This window comes from Melozone crissalis, unplaced genomic scaffold, assembly GCF_028551555.1.
Source record: "Melozone crissalis strain CALT ecotype California unplaced genomic scaffold, PUWL_Pcris_2 ptg000013l_1, whole genome shotgun sequence".
NCBI lineage: Eukaryota > Metazoa > Chordata > Aves > Passeriformes > Passerellidae > Melozone > Melozone crissalis.
Window position 1 is genome coordinate 40,663,003 of NW_026535791.1, and position 20,309 is coordinate 40,683,311.

Sequence of the window (20,309 nt, forward strand, 5' to 3'; positions counted from 1 at the left end):
GGATATAAAATGAGGACAAAACCACACCAATTTCCTTATGCTTTAAATGTCAGTTAAAATGTCTCTATTACAGAATTATGTCAGTAAACTGCTAGTTTTGCCAATTTTCATCTGTATTTCATTCACTTGCTTTTTTTTTTTTTTTTTTTTGATCCACTTAGCTAAATGAAGGCAGAGAGACAGGAAAGGTGTCAATTTTCATTATAGGTTTGTCTACATGAGGATATTGTTAGCACAGCAAGGTCGTTCAGGAATGAAGGAAAGAAGTGGAACTGTCTAACTAGAAAAACTATGCCAACCACACCTCCACATAATATGAAGCTGAGAAGTCATTGTGAATTAGATTTTAGAGACTGAAGCATCCCAAACTCATTCTAAATGAATCAGAAAAATCTTTGTACCCATTTTCCCTTTTCAGAAGTTATAAATAATATTAAAAAAAAATCTTTCTAGATTAGTACCTTCAAAGGTTCCTAGAGTCAGGCCTAAGTTTTCAAGAACAGAAATGAAACTCATGTAAAATTCTAATTCCTGAGAAGAGCTAAACACCAGTTCAGTAATTAATCAATAAAATAAATAAATAAATAAAATTAGCATGTATTCCTCTCTGTTTTATTTTAAACAGTGGTTTATCAATATACATAATCTTTTCAGTATATTGTAAAATTAAGAATGAATTTTCTAGCTAGACTTCCTTTCACTTTGCTAAAATTCAGACATAAACACAAAGTAAAGGCATTCAAATTTTTAATCCTTTAGACAACTACAAATTTTCTTTAAACATAGTAAACATTACAGAAATATACTGGAGAAACCCAACAGGTGTGAAAGGAAATGGCAAACTCCTTATTCCTATTCTATCAGAAGGACTGAGTTTTTTTGGCTAATTTTGAAAACAAAAAAAAAATATTTGGTGACTCGAATCCTCACAAACCTGAATCCTTTGATTTTTAGCTTATATCAAACTTGATTTCTTTGTTGTTTATGATAACTTCTGAGTCAAAATCTGTATCCAGCCTTTATGAATGCAGGTCAGAGAGTGCAATACAATCCCTGGATGTCTTAAGCATATTTTTGATGACATAAAGCTTGAGGTGCGAAAGTGACATCAGGTTAGAGAGAGCAGGATTGCAATGTCTCAAGAAAACATTTGTTAGGGGAAGATTTTCTTCTGTCAGAATGGCAGTGTAGAATGTCACCAACCAAAGGAGCATGTGATCAGACAGCAACTCTTCTTGCAGTGCTTTACACTGCAGCCCCACCTGAAAAATGAAAATTGAACATTGAGTATTTCCACTGTGGGTGTTCTTTGCCAGCTTTTCTGAGGCTGATCTGGGCCGCCCTGGCTGATTTCACACAGAGACATAACTGCCAGGCACCTTTGTGCTGGCAGAGACAATTGTTTGTCAAGTTCCCATCAACTTCACCACTAAATCAGTGGAAAACTGTTTGGGCCTTACCACGTGGTTTGAAACAGAGTTTCTTATTCTTGTAAGCGGTGTAGGCTGCTATGGATCCAACAATCAGTATCACAAAAGCAGAAATTACAGGAGATGTAACTCCAGCAATTAAACCTGAATCTGTGGAAAAAGAAAGAGAAGGTGGGTTTTGGTTTTTTTTCAGAGGCACTTAAATGCTTTGTCTGAAGTATATTGTCTGCTAAAGAGTGCCTTTACCAAATTATGAAAATAGTTTGGTGGAACTATAGAATTAAGCAGATGAATAAAAGATTGTGTTATATTACAGCTGATGGGGAAATTAAGTCTTAAACCCTAATTTATTATATCTGCTACTTTGTAAGGCTACAATTGTTTTAGTATTTCCTAAAGATCAGAAATCAATTGCAGAATAATGTAAATTATTTACTATACCTGTGTTCCCTCCATGATTGAAATGATGCTCCTGATCTCCTGGAATAGAGGGTGAAGCTTCGTCAAAGAAATGTTTGTCATCTTGTTTTGAGAACTAAGTCTTTACTCAGCAAAACGTGATGTACAAAGGGCAAAAGGGGTGGCCCAACAAGACTGCAAGAGAGGAGCTCCTCTTCCACTCCCCACTGATGGCTGTGCTTGCCAGAGGAATAACTGCTCATCCTCTTGAAACTTCCTTTTTGGGGAAGAATGTTATAATGTAATAGAAGGACCACCTGTAACAGACTACATCAAGATGATTTCACAGGGAGGACAGAATGCTCTATCTCTTCTCTGCTCCCAGACAATCAGTTTTATTTATCAGTAGTTTACATCAAGATCTTAGTCTTGGTCCATCTATTTCAGCATACCCCTTGTTTTTGGACTTTCCTTGCTGAATTCAAAGGGATAAAACCTGCAGGCTTCTGACATCTAAAAAATGTTTTGGAATATGTTTCAAGTTCTAGCTTCACACTCAAACCCATGGTTTTTCATGAAGGATAACTAACCTAAATGAAAACAGTGCAGTGTCGTCCTATACCTCCAGAGACAAACAGATTATCACAAAAACAAAACCAACCAGCTCCAATTTACAGGTGTTAGGAACATTTTGGAAGGGAAATAGGCAAATGTTACCTGGTGGTAAAGGCTTTCCACCAATCAGATCTGAGTCATCAAAACCTCCTGCAAGATAAAGATTCCAGTTTCAAGATGATATACAATGGTAACCCATTCAGCTCCCTCGTCCACTCCTTTTGCAGCATTCTAGGGAAAAGTGAGGGACCTTTGAAATCCCAGCCTCGACATGGTGGATGGGTCACCTGTCTTACACTGAACAGTCACCTACCAAAATTCACCTGAAAGCTGAAGTACTGACAGAGACTACATAGACACATTGGTGTCTATATATTCTCTGTCTGTTTTGGGCACTTGTGGGATATGTGGGCTTGGGCTCCCAGTAACACAAATCCTTACATAATATGGACATCTTGAGTGCCAGTGACCCCTGAAGCAGAGTCAGTGGGTCCTTTCCAGGAAGGACTCCAGAAGGACCTGTCCATGGCTCACCACTACAGCCATACCCAAAGTAAGTACAGGTGCAGGGTGAAAGCCAGAATAGGTATGCCACATTTACTTTATTTAAGCAAGTGTCTGGAACCAAACTCAAAAGCAATACAGGCTGCCCAGCCCCATCTGGTGTATGCCCCAGGGCCATCTCAGATGCACATCTCAACTTGATTTGAGCACAGGTTTATCCCTGTCCTGTGGCTAGATGTCAAATTTGAGCCTTTGCATAGTTCAGTGTATACACACCCAAAATGAAAACATGAACAAGATTAAATATTAGTCTCATGCCGCTTAATATGCAGTGTCCACATTTTGAACAAACAGAAAAACTTTATGGTATCAACACTAACATTCAGAAAAAAGCTTTCTCACCCCTGGGTCAGAAAGAGTGACTACAAAAGGAAGACGTGGGAAAAGGATGATAAATGCTATTACTAGAGAAATAAGAGAATAAGGTATTCAGAATGTCTACTCTGAACAGCTGATAGCACTACATTTCTTGTGAGCAAGTAGCCTTACCAGAATTGCCATAGCTTCCTGGGCGTGGTGGAAGAGGTGGGTATAAAGGTTTTCTTGAGATGTCACCTATTGATAATTAATATTGTTAGATGACTGAACAGGCAAAACTGGGAACTTTAAATAAAAGCATTTTATACCTATTTCTAATTTGCCCTCCCATGAATTAATAAAAGGGCTTTTTCAGTAGTTAAGAAGATTTATGCACTATATCAACAAATAGCTAGCTATAAAAACTGACTTGGAAGTGAGTAGGGAATATTTTCGAAAGAAGAGAAGAATTCACAAAAAACATTGAGGGAAAATATTTTACGTATATCTGGCAAGTGCTATCATTGATTAAAGCTGGCAGCTGGGGGGCACAATGTGTCAGTCACTCTGGGTGTCAGTGGTGCAGTTATTCAGAGCCAACAGAGAAGCTGTGTTCTAGGCTGGGCAGGAAGCAGCAGGTTATCTCATTGCCATCAGCAGGTTTTAATAAGGCCTGCAGATTAGTTTCATTTAACAGATGCTGAATTTATCTAATGCATAATGAATTTTCTGCTCTTGAACAGTGAAAAATGATCTCAGTCTTCAGCTTTGCTGTTGTTCAGAACTTTGTGCTAGCATTTAGCCTTAATTTTTTGCCAAAGGATTAGAAAGAGATGCATTGGATAGAGCAGGAGATCTGATCCTTAAAAGCAGTTTCCAAACTGCATATACAACGCTGAAGAGCTCACCCAGATCAAAGCCTGCCAAATTTAATATCTAGGCTTGCTGCTCTGTGTGTATAGAGTCAGTTTTCTCTTGCTACCCTTTACTCAACCAATTCAACAAGGTATTCAACTGTTCTTAAAAATGCCAGACAGTGCATTTTTCTCTGCATAAATCAAAATTAGGTCACAGAAATAAATAGCAATTTCCCTCCCCCTCTTTAAATCTTTCACCTTCCAACCATGCCAGATGCCCTTTTTTATGTTTTCTTCTTGCCTAGCTGCTAAATAAAATTCTTCTGTTTCTGAACACCATTTAGGTTCTGATCCAGAAAATTATTTAGGTATATGCTTAACCTCAAGTGAGTTTAGCCTACAGCCTACAGATTTTAGGTAGAGTCATAAAGCTTTGCTGAAACTGACTTTTCCCAATAAATTATATTCAGCAGAGGAAGGACTTGCTCTGTTCTGGCTCTGTGTAATGAACTAAGACTCACTGTGGCACAAAAGCAGAAAACCACCAATTCCACATTTAATTTCTATCATGATGCTGCACTTAGTCTTCTCTAAGCATAAGAAGACATACTGTGTGGCACAGCTGGTGAAAACATAATGTCTTCAGAAATACTGATAATGAGAAACATAACTTTAACCTTATTATACCATGTATGAAGGTCAGTTAAGAACCTGAACAGAAAATGGAACAAAGAAATCAAAAACAATGGAAATACAATTTTCCATCCTTGGAATGAATACATGTGGTTTCGTTAAGATACTTAAGCTATTAATTAATACGTTAGCCAACATATTTAACCTATCCTCTCATAACAGTACTCAATAAAAGCTTGCAGGAATGAAAGAATTGTTACAGGGAAGAATAAATGAAATTATAAACATGGGAATTATTAACAAAATTAGATCCAGTTTTGTTAAATCTGGACTAATATATCATTCATACAAAGGCATGAAGTTCCACAGGGGAAGTTAGAAATGGAAAAAAAAGAAACTATGTCAAAAGTGTCATTTTCTAAGACTGAAACATGTGCAAACCAGACCACTGCAGCTGATTCAGAGGTTCTGTGCAATTTTTCTTTTGTGTGGCTGTGATTTAAGGGGAATTTTAGGCTTTAATTGAATGCTAATTGCATTTTGGGTAACTGCAGTATTCAAGAACCTTTCTAGTGTTCTTCACATGCTTGGTATATCTCTAAACACACTAAATGAAATTTGGTGCACAAATTCCCAGCCTCAAGGATTCATATGCCTGCACAGCTCAGTACAGTACTGTACTCAGAATACTTCTGAGGTCAGGTTTGGGTGTTATGGGAATATCTGGAAGTTAACAGCATGTTAAAACACCTTGACTGCTTCAAGCTTAAGCTGTATTCACCAGTGCTCATCTCTGAAACAGGCTCATTTTTAGTCGCTGAAGAAACTACAGCCATGACCTTCTTCAAGCTTGAGTCAGAGAACTCCACCCTGAGCCATCCCAGCTGAATGGGTGACGTTTGCTCTCCCCAGCCACGCCTGGGGTGCTCTGCCATGGTACAGCAAGCCCCAGCCAACTTCAGTTCATGTGAGGAAGGGCAGACCTTGAGCAGCAGCGACTCTCAAAGGTCGCTGGTGACCAGGTGCCGTCCCCACTCTGTGTGACGGCCTCAGGGAGGAGGGCTGCATGTACATGAGCTGTAATAACTCTCATGACCATTGCACCTCCTGCAGTACTGAAATATCTTTTTACAAATTAGGCAGAGTTCAGGAAAAGACTATGGAAGAAAAAAAATCCCCTTGTATTCAAGGAAACAAGGGAGTACTCACCCCCACCAAGAGCATCTCCTAAATGCAGATCGTTGTCTAAAAATGAATAGGAGGAAGATGTAGAAAAGTGAGTTACACACAATTCTTGAGGGAAATGTAATATTATTTTCATTAAAACGTGTACAACTACATGTTTGACAAGCACTTTTTCAAGTCAGTGCCACAAATTCAAATAACTTATCACACTTTTCTTGAAAACTCTTATAGTAGCATTTTCCCACACACTAATTGACAAATAGCACAGTATTTTCTACTCAAAATACAAAGGTTTTTTTTCCAGTTTTAAATGATGTCAAAATAAATCTTACAGCTGAATCTAGATCAATACCTCTTTAATATACCTGCAAATACAAAAATAAAATTAGTTATGTTATAATATGTAACTGCACTAATTTATAAAATATACTTAATTATTAATATTTATGTCTGTGATTAAAATTTGTATATGTATGTTTTGCTTAAATTTAATTTATTGAACTAGGAAAACTGAATATCCATTTCGAGAGCAAATACTAGGGAGCAATAAACCTGCTTGGGGAGATATTGAATCAAATATCTATGTAAGGGTCAGGATGACCCCTTGCTTCAGGCAATCATATGCATCTGTCTGAGGTTGAGAGACAGTCTGTTTTTATTTGCCTGAGCCATGAAGGTTTTTAGATATAATTAAATGTCTGTATGGAAAAGTTTCCCAGTAAATCACCAGGCTGTGACCATTGCCCAGCACCATACACGTGTCTCACTGTACCTGGGATGGAATCTTCCCATGCAATAAACAATTTGTCCATGAGCTGTAGATGCATAAAGAGGAACTCTGTTTCTAACATGCAGGTGTGCATATGAATGAGTGGGTGGTATTTTAAGGTGTGTATGGAATGATGGTGAGCTCTGAAAGAAATGCATTGGATGGATGTTTTCACTTCAAGAATCCCTTTCGTGATGCTTATATGCGTGGAGTGGCACAGTGAATCAGAACAAAGAGGACAGCAAAACCTATCAAAATTTTTGTAACAGTGTTTGTTGCCACAGACAATTAGATAGACTCTCAATTAAACAATTTTTTTTAAATTATAGATGTGTCAGAATTCCTGAAACACAGGAAAATCACCGTGCAGAAATCTGTTTTCTTCTGTTCTTTATACCTAGGAGGACTGGGAAGCTGCTTTAGCACAGTATCTAGTCTCATTTGAGTAACAACTCAGAAATGCTTTGATGTCACCAGGAAATCTGGCAGGAAAATAAACAAATTCATAGTACATGACTTGGTTTGTACTTGTTAGGTGTAGGTCCTCCCTGTGCCTGCCCAGTAGAGAGTTGCATTTCAAAAATACCTTTACCTGTCAAATGTTAAATTTGTAAGAAGCAATAAATTGAATACTGGATTCAATTTATTATTGACATGAACAATTCAGGTAAAATGCAAGTTGTGCTCTGAGGGGTTAATGAAGAGATTTGTTGCAGAAATGCTAAGGTTGATATGAATTAAATAAAAATGGAAATGTGTGTGTCTGTCAGGACCAAAAATAACAGCAAAATGTTAAAACAACAGACTAAAGGTCACTGTTCCTAGCAGTAAAACTGAGGAATTTTTGTTTCTGTCAAAACCAGCAGGCCTGTGCTCTGATGACAGCACAGATGACTTGTCAGCAGAGGAAAAGCAGAAAGGCATTCTAACACCAAAGGTTGCAGCATATCACTACTTTTCTGATCATCCACCCAGAAAATAAGTCTGTGCACATAGCCTGTGAACTCCAAACAAGTGAAAAAAAATATAGTGGGCAACAACCTGACCAAGGGTTCAGAGGCACTGGAGTGAGAAATATTATGAGGCAAAGGACCTCTCTATAATACCTGATTACTCCTAAAGGATATAAAAGATCTGTGGATTCTGCTTGTCATTTCTGATCAAGAAGAAGCACAGAGACAAGATAAGAGCTCAGTAGCTGGCAAGCTTTGTCTCATGTTGCCCGCAATGCTCACCAGGCCACCTAAGCACACACATCTTGGTGCTCATGAGCAGGTGGATGCGAGGGCATGGCTGAATTAAACAGAATGCAGGAACAATGTCAGGGGGTAAACATCAACTTACTTTGAGATTTTGTAAATAAACATTATCTTCCACTAAATTTGGTGATGAATTTTGCTACACTAGGGAGGTGCCTACAGGAGAGCTTTAACTCAGGCAGAGGTGCATAGGATGCCAGAGGACCCTGCCTGTAATTGGCCTCAGCTGTGTAGGGGGATACACTATAAGAAAATAAAGATAGTGTAGAAAGTAATCTTACCCCTAAGGAGTTACAGCTGGGCCAACTATCAAAGATTAGGAACAGGCCTGACTTTAACAGGCCACAGCTGTAACCGATGAGAAGAAGAGTGCTATAAAAGAGTGGGGTGGCTAATTGAGCCCCCTCTTTGTTCTGATTCTTTTCCAACTCTGTTATCAAGCATCATGAATAAATATACAAAACATAAGGATAATAAGGAAAAAAGTAGAGAAACAGTCAATTTTAGCAACAGCTACCCATTGTTATACTCCCCAGGGAGTTCAGAGCCATCTAGAAAAGGGTGAAGAAGGACTTTAGGAAATAAAATACTCTCACTGGCCAGCCATGCTTGATTGCCTTACTGGAAGCAGTAAAGACATGTAACTGGTAATTGTAAAAAGAGCACTTCTTTTACTTTAAGAAGACAGCTGTTAATCACACATTATCTCAGCTAAAGCACAGCAGCAAATATGATACAGAGCCTCACATGAAAGTTTCCTACATGCACAAAATCAGTTTTATGACCCATTATTTATTACTCACTGTACACAGGTCTTGTCGGTCTTCTGATCACTGTGGGTTTCCTGGTGATGATGTCGTCTGTTGGACACAATGACATGCCAATAGACATTAACAGCTTCAACTTAACAAAAGCAGGTATGAACAAATGTAGAGAGCTGCTTTTCATAAAACTTTATGTATCACAGTAGAAGCCAAAAATGAAGGAATATGTTTTCAAATCTAGTTTTTTGTTTGTTTTTTTTTAAAGAAGATTTTCATTTCATGATAGAAACATTGAAACCTAGCATTCTTCAGTTCTATGTATCTTTAACAGAAGCAGTAGCCACTTCATATTCCATTCCTCAAGGAAAAAGACCTAAGATTTACTATTAGATATAAATGCCATAGTAAAATAAGGATAGAAAATTTACATACCAGGGTGATCAAGGGCATCAGCTAAATCAAAATCATCTTGACCTAGAAGGAATGTGACAGAAGACACTAAGTCAGCAGGCAGGTTTCCATCACCTCCTGACTTGAGGGCTCAGTACAGAAGCAGAACACCAATAAGTGGCAAAAGAAAGACCCATCCAGACAGCAGCAGGCACAGAACAAGTTGTCAGCTGTCATCTCCGCACAGCACAGTCCTGAATGACTGTGAGAGATGGGCTCATTTAATCCAAGGAAGTTATTTGTTCAGGTAGGCCAAAGAGAAGCTGCTCTCTCCTGTTATCATATTCAGCTGCTGTACAAACAGCCCTTTGAAGAACACAGGTTGCCAGCTAGAGGGCACAGGACTGTTGCCAGGAGACAGCTGAAAGCAGCATTCAGCATAGTACTTGTGAACCAAAATCATTAGGTGAGAATTTTTAATATCTTCATTAATATATAACATATATAACTTTATATGTTATATGTTTTATGTATATAAATATATAATATATATTACATATATAATATATAAATGTATAATATATATGTATGTATATATGCATTTTTATATGTATATATAATATACTCATAATATATAATATATATTATATATATCTTCATTAATATATAACATATATATTAATAATTTTTAATATCTTCATTATTATTTTATTGGCTCAGCTTAGCAAGCAGCTTTAATGTCAAGCCTGTCTTGTGATCACTTACAACACAAATCAACTTTGTTTTTTTAATTCTTACTGTAACATGGGCCATATGTAAAATATATTAAGATGTGTTTATCTAACTTATTTTCCTCTGTAAATGAAAAAAGCTGAAAAGGGAAAAAAAAATTTCTTCCTGTTCTCTGTTAGTTGAACACAATATCTTTGAATGCCACAGCAGAGTAATTAGCATCTGTACTTTTGAAGTTAGCAGGCAAAGAAAATTGGGAAATGTTTTAAATGTATAAACTGAAATAGATGACTTTGAACTGAAAACACACAATTATTCATGGGAGTTTTGCTTTTAACTCTGCAATCTGCCACTTTCCTTGTAATGTACAGCCTTCATGAAGCACGTGCTTGGTGAACATGTATCCACTGGTTTTCATCCAGGGTGGTGCATCATCCTTGTGTTTGCATTCCAAACATATGATCAGCCTACACAAACCCACAAAAAGTCATGACATGCTATGACTTCCCTAAACAGAAATGCATTACTGAGCTCTATCGAGTAAGCCTCAAGCTGCTCTTGATCTGCATATGTTTATTATCCCTTCTAAAAGGCATAATACCTAACTGTTCATTAAGGAGTTTTTCTTGGCAAGTCTTGAACACTTCACAGCAAGAAAGGCATCACTGTTCAAGTGAAGAAGCTGAGGAAGAGAGAGGCTGCCAGAGGTTTGTCAGCACAGCAGTGCTCAGGGTTCAGCTCAGCTCCTTCATCTTGACAGGTCCTGTACATCTTCATGGCTTTCTTCTCATTAATCACTGTTCCTGAATAATAGCTCTTGTCTGTGTCAAAGAGCTTCCAGAAAGATTAATTATCGGTGGTGAAACACTGTGTGATCCTCAAATAATAGTCAGTGCAGGAATATAAAGTGAAAATGTTTTGATTCCCACGAGGATTTCAATGTAAGTCTTTGGACTTAATTATAGACGGGGTCTGATGGAAGAGATAAAACAAGGCTGGAATGCAAAGTAGGAATGGCTTCTAAAGCAAAACTGTCCCAATAACATATTAAGAAGAATATGTTTGTTAAGTAAAAACATGTAACAGCATAAGGCTTTCCCAGTAATGCCAGCAGAATGGTAGGTTATCTCTTTATTATTTGATTTGTTCTTGGAGTGCTGCCTCATCTGGCCACCTCTTCCTCCTCTGCCTTGGCCCCTCAGACAACATTGCCAACTTGAGTAACTTTTGGATTGGGTCTTCAGGTGGATAATATTCATGGAATCATAGAACCATAGAGTGGTTTGTGTTGGAAAGAACCTTAAAGACCATCTATTTCCCACTCTCACTGTCATGGGCAGGGACACCTTCCACCAGACCAGATTGTTCACTGACGTATTCAACCCTGAACACTTCTGAAGGTGGGGTATGCACAACTTCTCTGGACAACATGTTCCTATGCCTCACCACACTCACAGTAAAAAACAAGTCTTCCTCATATCTAATTTAAAACTACTCTTTAAATTTAAAGCCATTATTAAAGCCATAATCTAAGACTTTGACAGGTTGGGGCTTTTAAATATTAATCCCTTAAATATATAAATACATAAATTAAACAAGTTGCTTCATCAGAAGATATTTTCTGTTTGAGCCCTGAGTACCACCAGCCCTTACTGGCCCTGAGCTTCTTTCCAAGGGCTGTCACCCCAGCCATGGGACCCTTTGATCTTGATGCAGACACGCTATGCACAGGCAGACATCCTGGCATTGCCTTGACTTACATGGTCAAATTATATTTTTCTGAAGCATTTCTTTGGTGCCAGCAGTACAAGCAACATAAGCTTGACAGTCCTTTGATTTTGACCTCTGGCAAAATCCTCATTTTTGATCAGCATCCTGAATATTAGAGGAGGCTGTCTGACCCAAACCCCATTGCCTCAGGGTACCACAATCAATGGCTAAAACCTTTTCTTGTTGAAGTGAGTTATCAGGAATAATTTTGTAACCATAATCAGAATACGAGTCAGGAGAAATAATTTTGTAATAACAAAGCTGCCCAAACCAGCTTCTTTTTACAGGTCATGACAAGCAGGAACTAACAATATGGAAAGAAACTACTGAGGTCCTAATGCTGCAAAGAGAATGTGGCAAAATAATTTTGTGAAGGAAAACTGTGGAAAACTTTCAGGTAGAATATTTCTTTGAAGTTAGGGAAAAACAAAAAAAGAAGGTGGTATCTAATCAGATTATGAAATTCAAGCACGATGAACCAGATGCTTTCAATTGCATGAGAACTAAAGCAACAGACTGAAACATTTACTGACACCTGCCCTTCTTCTGGACAATACCAACACTTCCCTCTCCTATTGTTATGTCTGTTCTCTTATGGAAAAGGTGTGAAAAGACAAAAGGTGCTGTTTTGAGGCTTCAAGTGAGAAACAGAAGAAAAATATAGAAATTCTAAGAGAAAAAAGAGGACTGAAAATCTTCAAAAATAATTCAGATTGATTTTTTTTAAAAAAATATTTCTAATTATTAACCAAATAATAAAAAGAAAAGGACATCAGCACAGAATGACTGCCTGAGAATAAGACAGGAGTCCACAGTGAAATCTCTTTGACTACGTAGACATAAACCTTGGCAGATGGGCAGTTTGGATGAGGACATCTGTGCAGCATGGTAAATTATACTGAAATAAACCTAAAGACTGCTTGGATTTCAACGCCAGCTTCCTCTGATAATAACATCAAAAAATGACCACAAGGAGTAAGATTCTGTGAAGCAGAATTTTAAATGCTAATTACCATTCCTGAGGCTGTACCTAGACATTTTTAAGAGCCTAATTTAAGGAGAATAGTTGGTTAAATAGCTGAACAGCTCACACTTTATACATACCATGGTCAGTCTAAAAACAAAACCACATTAGAGTCTCAGAAAATATTTAGCTCAATAGGAGCTGCAGTCACTTCAGAGAACTCTGAAGATAAATGACAAAAGAAATAAACTAGTGAAGCTCTCCACAGAAAAAACAGACCGAAATAAATTAATTTTCCACATATATTTTTTTAATCAGCTTCCATAATAGAAAGAGTTGGAAATATACTGATGATAACAAGAATAAAAGAAATTTTAGTGAGGCAGAAAGAGCTTTGTTCCACTGTGTTTTTTTATTTGGTTGGGAGTTTTGTGTTTGTTGCTGTTGTCTTTGTTGTTTATTTTAATCTGGATAAAGTTGTGAAGAGATTTAGCTGTGCAGGTGGTGTTATCTCAGAGTTATCTCTGCTATTGCTGCTTTTTTAGCTAGCATGCTATTTCTTGGCATTACTTCTAACCTTTCTTCTGGGAGTATCCGTGTTTTGACAAAGAAATAAAATTACTGAAATAATGTTTTTTGTGACTGCTCCTCAATGACTTATAACAGAGAATTTCAGAAAATGCTTGCAAACTCATGTCCTCAGGCACATCTGCATTTAATGTTCACAAATTTTGAATATTAGTTTTCTGAAAATGTGACCCAAATATCCAGTCACTAAAATGCAGACAGTAGCATCTTTTGTCCATGGTTTAATTTGTTATTTAAATGTTGAGTGGATTCACCACCCTTTACCATGCATCTGTTTGATCACAAGGGTCTGAGGTCCCACAGCTTTTGAGTTGAATTCATGAGGAACAAGGCTGGATTCTGCAGGTGAGTGTTACCAGTTTGTCATGACAACACAGTCAAGTTTTCTGACAAAAGGCAACCACGACATCTCTCTGCAATTTTCAATCTCCAATTGAACACAGCTTGTCGCCTTTAAAATTACGCAGATTTAAATAAGGCAGAAATGAATATTTCTAAATGAGGATCAGGTTATGCGACAAATGAAATTAACTTGTCAGACTTTTAATTAAAAAGGAAGCTAAAATCCATGAGAAAATGTGTTTGAATGTATTTGTACATGTTTCTGGACACACAACTAAAATGCATTCATGTGCATTGTGTTAGATTAATAATTTTTTCATTAAGATGAATAAATTAATTGGTTTTTGGTGCATTGCTAGTAGTCATAGGTTTGGGATGAGTTTATGTGTGTGCCAAATAAATTAGAAGCAACTAATTTCTAATTTTGAGAAAGATAGGGAGAATAAGTTGATTTTACAGTATTTAAAGACTTGAACAAGTATGATTTCTTCAGTGTAATTAAATAGGAATTGTTCTGTGAATACAATGTGCTTAAAACATTGTGAAGCTGAAAGAGACTGAGAAAGAAGTCTGTGACTTAAAAATGAGAACAAAAATTTTATAAAAAGGAACAATATGTTACCAAAATCACTAGTGAAACTCATTATATGGCTTTTTTCTAGCTGAAACGTAAGTAATTCTTTGCACATACCATTTCTGATTATAATAAAATCAAGAAACCTATTTACTCCATAATGAGAAAATAGTATGTATTTTCCCATGCATGGGACTTGGAACATACCCCTGTACTGGTCCAGCTTTGTTCAGGAAGCAATTATGTTTTTTTAAAGGAAATTACTCATTTCTGGGAGAACACACAGGTTTACGCCCCAGAGTGGGCACTCTGGACAAAATCTCAATGACCAGGTACTATTTCTTTCATGTCATAGCCCCATGATCCATATTTCCTGATGATGTTACTGTAGCTTGTTTTTCCTTCAAGGACCTTTAGTTTCATAAACAACGATTGCCATTACAACCCCTTGATGCTGGGGTGGAAAATGAGTATGCCTTAAAATCTATAATTAAGATCCAAGGCTCAGCATATAGACCACAACATATGGACCTGATTATTGGCTTCTTATTTTTTGCTAGGCCATTTCTGGTTTTAGTTTAAATGCAGGGGAAATGAAAAGGACTCTTTTGCTTATTCACACAAGAACACATTTAAATAATTACCAGCAACTAAGATGCACTAATAAAGTAGGAGTGGCAGTATTGCTTTAGCTCTGTGCGACATCGTCTCACCAAACACAAACAAAAATCTTTTAGCTCTATTACATTTGCCTTTCTGTTCAAAGATAACTGATGTTTTTTATGATCTGTTATGCCCTGCATACATAAAATAAAACTGATATGATTTTCTGTATTTTGCTAGAGAGTAAGAGTAGAAGAGATGGTGTGTGCTGTAAAATTGCAGGCAGAGCAAAAGAATTGAGATCTCCCATGAAGGAACAACATACGTGTTCCTGTGCGCCGTACTCAGATTTTCAGCTTTGTATCCTGAGGCAGAAGAGCTTATCCCACAGTGTGGGCTCTTCATCCAAAGCTTCTCTCTGTCACTACAGGTTCATGAAGCCACCAGCCATTTAGTCTGAGAGTCTCAGGCTTAATGATGGTCGCATTACATGAGAGCTGTACTCAAGCAAGAGACCTGTATGAACATTCCTACTGAAATCCTTAGTGTGGCACAGACAACAGCTGGGTTGGGCTTTCAGAGTGGCCACTTGCTGCCTAAGCACCAGCTGGCTAATCCCCACTTTCTCCAGTGAGTAGTTTGGAGACAACAGAGAGAACTGAATGGAATATAGGTGGTCAGAGGGATGCCAGGCTTTGTTGCTTCTCTTGCTCTCAGAATGTGTTTTAATGTTCCCCTTCCCACTTTCACACCAGGTAAAATGCATGCAAAAGAGCTCTTGACCTTCAGTAGCTCCTGGTTCCTTCATCACTGGTGTAATTAGACCAGGGATGTAAGGAAGGACTTCAACTTGTCTGCTAATCTTAGTGCCTACTTAATGCCTTTGCATTTACTTTTTTCTGTAGCATTGTTGCCCTTTGAAAATATATTGCTGTGATTTAACTTTTGCATGAATTCTTCACAAATTAAAAATCTATTGATAACAGGCAATGCTTATTCAGTGGAAGTGGGACTGTTATATTTTCATAATTCATCCAAGCCAATTCTTTCAGCTGGGATGGTGTGTTTCCCTTCAGGTAAATCTGACTACAGGTATGATTTAAGTATTTTTAGTATTTTCCCATAATGTTTATAGATATCAGCCTGTGGAAAGGGAGACTCTAATCAAAACAAATTGAATCTCTCTCCTCCTACTATGAGGCAAAAATGCCGTAGAAAGGTCTATTTATATTGATTTCTAATCTTGAAAGAATTCTGACATTTATTTATTTTTAATTACCCTCAATGAGATGGAAAGGGTTTGACAATTGATGGTGCAAATGAGTTAATAATACATACTCAGGCAGGTTGGTCACTGCTGCCAGGCTTGCAGCATGGCAGCAATGTTTGAAAAGTGAACCCGAGAAGCTGAGTAACTGCACCAGTTGTTTTCTCTCCCCAAGCTCTGATGTTGCAACAGTTCTGCCGTTGTTAGTGTTTCAACCAGCTCAGGTATGCGGATTTTTCAAACTGCAATTCCACCCTTAGCTGATAGCACTGATGTGCTTGTGGATAATTGCAGTTCAGGTCTTGGGGGTGAAATAGTTCTGGCAGCCAGCAGAAGAGAACTTGTTGCCTGCTGAATCTGTAAGTGCTTCAGCACGTCCACAGGGACCTCACACAGAACAGTGAAGGCTGCTGATACATGGAGCAGTATAAGAAAAAACAGGACTGTGTTTGTCATCTCTCCTGTTCTGTCTTTTAACTCCAGTGAAAACTACATTATTCACAGCACTAAGTCACACAGGGTCTCAAATTCAAACTGGTCTACAATTTTCTCCCCATAAAGGGTACAGTTGATTAAGTGAGACTACAACTGATTAACTGAGACTACAACTGAGTCAAAAGCTTTGTAAGCCTTAGCTGAACAGAGGTCCTTGGTTTACTGACTAGCAAATGCTGTTCCCTTTACCTGTATAGCATTCAATACCTGATGGAGTAAATGTAAACCATCTCAGACATAGCAGTCTTTGCACTGTCTTTGTTACCGGCTAAACATGTGATCCATCAGTCAACCTTAAAGACCATGGATATATGGATTATATCTACACTGGGAGCCTGAGGAGCATTCCGAGCAGTCAGGTTTGAGTGGGAGTCTCAGTTGCCTTCCGGGTCTGTAAACGGGAGAGCTCCCAGGTTGCACACAGGTTTGTGGCCCAGGTAGGACTTATGTTTCAAAGTTTCATGATCTCAGTTATAGGGGAGCAGCCTGAGTTGTGTCTGAGCCCTTAAATGGGCAGTGAAGACACAAACAAACCTGAATTACCAGAGATCAGGCAAGCTGTAGGAATTCATGAGGGATGTTACCATGAAATTCAGTGGAAGAAGTTTCTATTAAGTTTATTTCATTTAGATTGGGCTAAAAGCCTCACAATTAGTTGTTGAAGCTCAAATACATAGGAGTCTTCATGCAAGTTACCTAAGTCTGGAAATTCCAAAATCTAGAGTGTAGCTAAAAATGGAATACTGCAATGAGCATATATGTTTCTGAACTGTATCAGATTTCACTTTCCTTGTGCAATATGGTTCTTGGCTCTGTTATGCTTCTGTCAAGATCTGTCCATCAAGGTAGTCTGGCTAACTAACTCAAGATAGACATAGAGGAAATGCTGGATGGTAAGAGGGTAATGATGTCATCTGGTCTGGCTGTGGTTGTCCAGTAGTTTATAGATGCTATCACAGAGGATTACAATTTAGAAGAGAATTAAGCTGCCTATAAAAGGGTGAATCATGCCATAGACATTCCCTTCATAAGTACTTAGAAAGCTTTTTACCAATGTGGCCAAGCATTTCTCATATCACGTCTTGATTAGGTCTGAGAGGAAGTTCTTGTAAATATCCCTGAAACATGGTGAATGCTTTGGTGATAAAGTTCAGTGGCTGCTGCCACAGACTTAAAATAATTAAGTTTGCTTAATTAAAGTGGATTAAATAGTTTCCAGAGTCATAAGACTGCGCCCAAAGCCCACAGCAACTTTCAGCAGTGACTTCTCCCCCAAAGCAGAGCCTGAACTGGCTCTAAATTAATGCATGTATAATGAAGAATGATTAGGCTAACTACCCTTGTAATTAAAATAGAAAAGTATATGCAAATTGGCTTGCTCATGCTCAGGTTGTCTGAACAGAACTATTCAACGTATGACAGCTACAGAACAAGAAAGTCTGCATGCCAAGAGGTGAGAGACTGGATGAATAATCACTGCTCACAACACAACATGCAGGCCAGCACAGTCTCTGCTCTGCTCTTTCTATGCCACGCTAATTGCTGAAGACCTCTAAATAATTCCTCTTTTCTTAAAATCAAACTATTAAGCTAAATTAAGACGAGGTGTTTTTCACTGCCCATCACTACAAGATCTCCTAGGGACTTCATTTAAATCAGGGGAGGTGGGAGGATCAGCAGCAGCTGCTATTTTGGAACTAGTGATTAATGATGTATTTGTGATTAATGAACTAATGATTAATGAATGATTCCTGCAGCCAACACTGTACAAAAAGTTTCTGCAGTATTGCTAATATGCAAAAAAGAAAAGGTTACACCACATGGCAGATGCACATAAAGATAATTCTATTTGGTTTTACCTCAACAAAAGTTTTAAAGAATATTTTGCTGAAAGAAATTATGTTTGAATATAGTAAAGTGACTCAGCATGAAAAGGCTACATTTTCTCTGTTGCTATTCATTCACCAAAAAATATGTGCAAAATTTATTAAATTCTTTATTAGTCCTGCATGAAAAAGTATGCTTGTGGAATACATTTATTAAGGTAACTGAACTATTAGTTTATAATTATTAAAGCATATGCACCAATATAAAAGCATGAACACCTTTAGACTGCATCAGCATTTTTTTTATAATAAAACTCATAGATTTCAAAATACCAATAACCAAGAAAAGCTTTAAGACATTAAATCATTATTTGACCACAGATCTCTGTGGAAACTTAAGTTTCCCTGGAAGCTCTCATTTTACAGGTTCCATTTAAAAAAGTTTATACTCAAGCCTAAGCTTGTGAATTGTTTTAGGGAAGCAACACTAGCAAGAAAAGAAGAAATTATAATAAGCAAACTTCAACTAGCTATTATGAACAATCAGTCAGGAGACATGTATCTCTTTAGAAACTGGTGAAGCACATATAAACACTTTTGAATGCTTCTCATGAAAGAGTAGCTCAAAAAAAACCAACAAAAAAAAAAGCTAGCAAGCATTTCTAAATAAACAAACATCCCTTTTAAGGCTTGGGAGCTTAGGTTTTTTGGTTTGAGGGTTTTTTTTCTTTTTTAATGATCTAGCCTTTGAAAAAAGCCAAGGTAAAGGTCACTTACCTCTCACATGGACTAGGAGGAAGCCAAGGCACAAAAGAAAAATACTTCTGAATTTCTCCATGCTCTTCTGTGCAGTGCCTTGATTGCACCAGTTGGTTTTTTCCAAGCAGTGATGGCAGATGTTGCAACTGCAGTGCCAAGGTTTGAGGGAGACACTTGGATTCACCTCTGTTCAAAAAAGTTTCCTACCCCTACACCCAAGCTCTGCAAGAGAGAGAGAAACTTTCTTGCTTACAAGGCAAGTAACGAAAACAAGCAACCCTGCTAGAGCCAAGCTGTGAGCAGCACATTAGGTGCCACCTGTGCTCCAAGAAAGTTATTTATCGTCCAGGCAGGAAGCACAGAGAGCTGGGGAAGCAGCGGCAGCGCCCAATGAGGAGGTGCCTGCACACTCTGGATCCACCTCCTTCCCAGAGGGGAAAGCCAACCTGTTTGACATCCTCGCCTTCCAAGTAGGGTGTGGTGCTGAGGGAGCTCAGGTGGCTTGTAAGAGGAGACTGTCTTTCTCTGAAGCAAGCTTGAAAGGATCACTCAGACATACTCTGTCCTCAAAGCAGCACTTTCCTGCTTGTTTCTTGGCTCAGCAATAATAGCTGATAAAATCATGTCAGACTTAACCCCTCACTCAGGCCACTAAATAAAGGAAGTGGATGGAGATTAGGAATCCACTTTGCAGCAGCTTGGAATTGGCTACAGAGGGAAGACAATAAATTCTGTAAATTTAAAATGTGATGTTGGATTACTGAACTGAAGCATGCTTTGCTCCCCAGTAGATGCTTATCTTCAGAGGTAAACATTGCCCATCATGACTTTCTATTGATCTAGTTTGGTTTTTGTTGTTTTGGCTTTTGGCTTTTTTTTTAATACAAATATCCATGCATATCCTTCATGGGGAGAGATGTCAGATAGTGCTGACTGTGATGATACAAAGCTTTGGAAAATGAAAAACCAAAAAAATCATGCATCTGTCTGTACATGGACTTAGTTTAAAATTACCGATGTGATTTAAATCCAGTTTTGTCATAGCATCATAGCTATCTCATGCATCTCTCTAGCAAACCCAGCCTTGTCCTTTGAACTGGATTGCAGCCATCACCCTGGTGCCCAGCACCAGCAGGGTGACTGCTGTGCATCCTCCCTTGTGCTGGGGGACGAGCTGCAGGGGGTTTTGTCAGAGCTGTTTTGTCTAGGGCAGCAAATAGCTCAGCA

General features: G+C 38.0%; 1 protein-coding gene across 1 annotated transcript; it reads right to left on the reverse strand.

Moving 5' to 3' along the window:
- Positions 1–697: 697 nt before the first annotated feature.
- XG (Xg glycoprotein (Xg blood group)) lies at positions 698–19,161 on the reverse strand. Its single transcript, XM_054272318.1, has 9 exons — positions 19,101–19,161; positions 9,205–9,246; positions 8,812–8,868; positions 6,005–6,040; positions 3,498–3,563; positions 2,547–2,594; positions 1,872–1,928; positions 1,461–1,580; positions 698–705 (listed from the first exon to the last, which is right to left on the reverse strand). Exons 1-9 carry the CDS (start codon positions 19,159–19,161, stop codon positions 698–700), a joined length of 495 nt encoding a protein of 164 aa, XP_054128293.1.
- Positions 19,162–20,309: the final 1,148 nt, after the last annotated feature.

What these genes read in the sequence shown, in the direction of transcription:
- XG (XM_054272318.1), bottom strand. Translation starts at nt 19,161, where the DNA reads ATGGAGAAATTCAGAAGTATTTTTCTTTTGTGCCTTGGCTTCCTCCTA. An exon ending in AGGAGATGCTCTTGGTGGGG is followed by an intron (nt 3,564 to 6,004) that starts GTGAGTACTCCC and finishes AATTATCAATAG; the next exon opens with GTGACATCTCAAGAAAACCT. An exon ending in CAATCATGGAGGGAACACAG is followed by an intron (nt 1,581 to 1,871) that starts GTATAGTAAATA and finishes CTTTTTCCACAG; the next exon opens with ATTCAGGTTTAATTGCTGGA.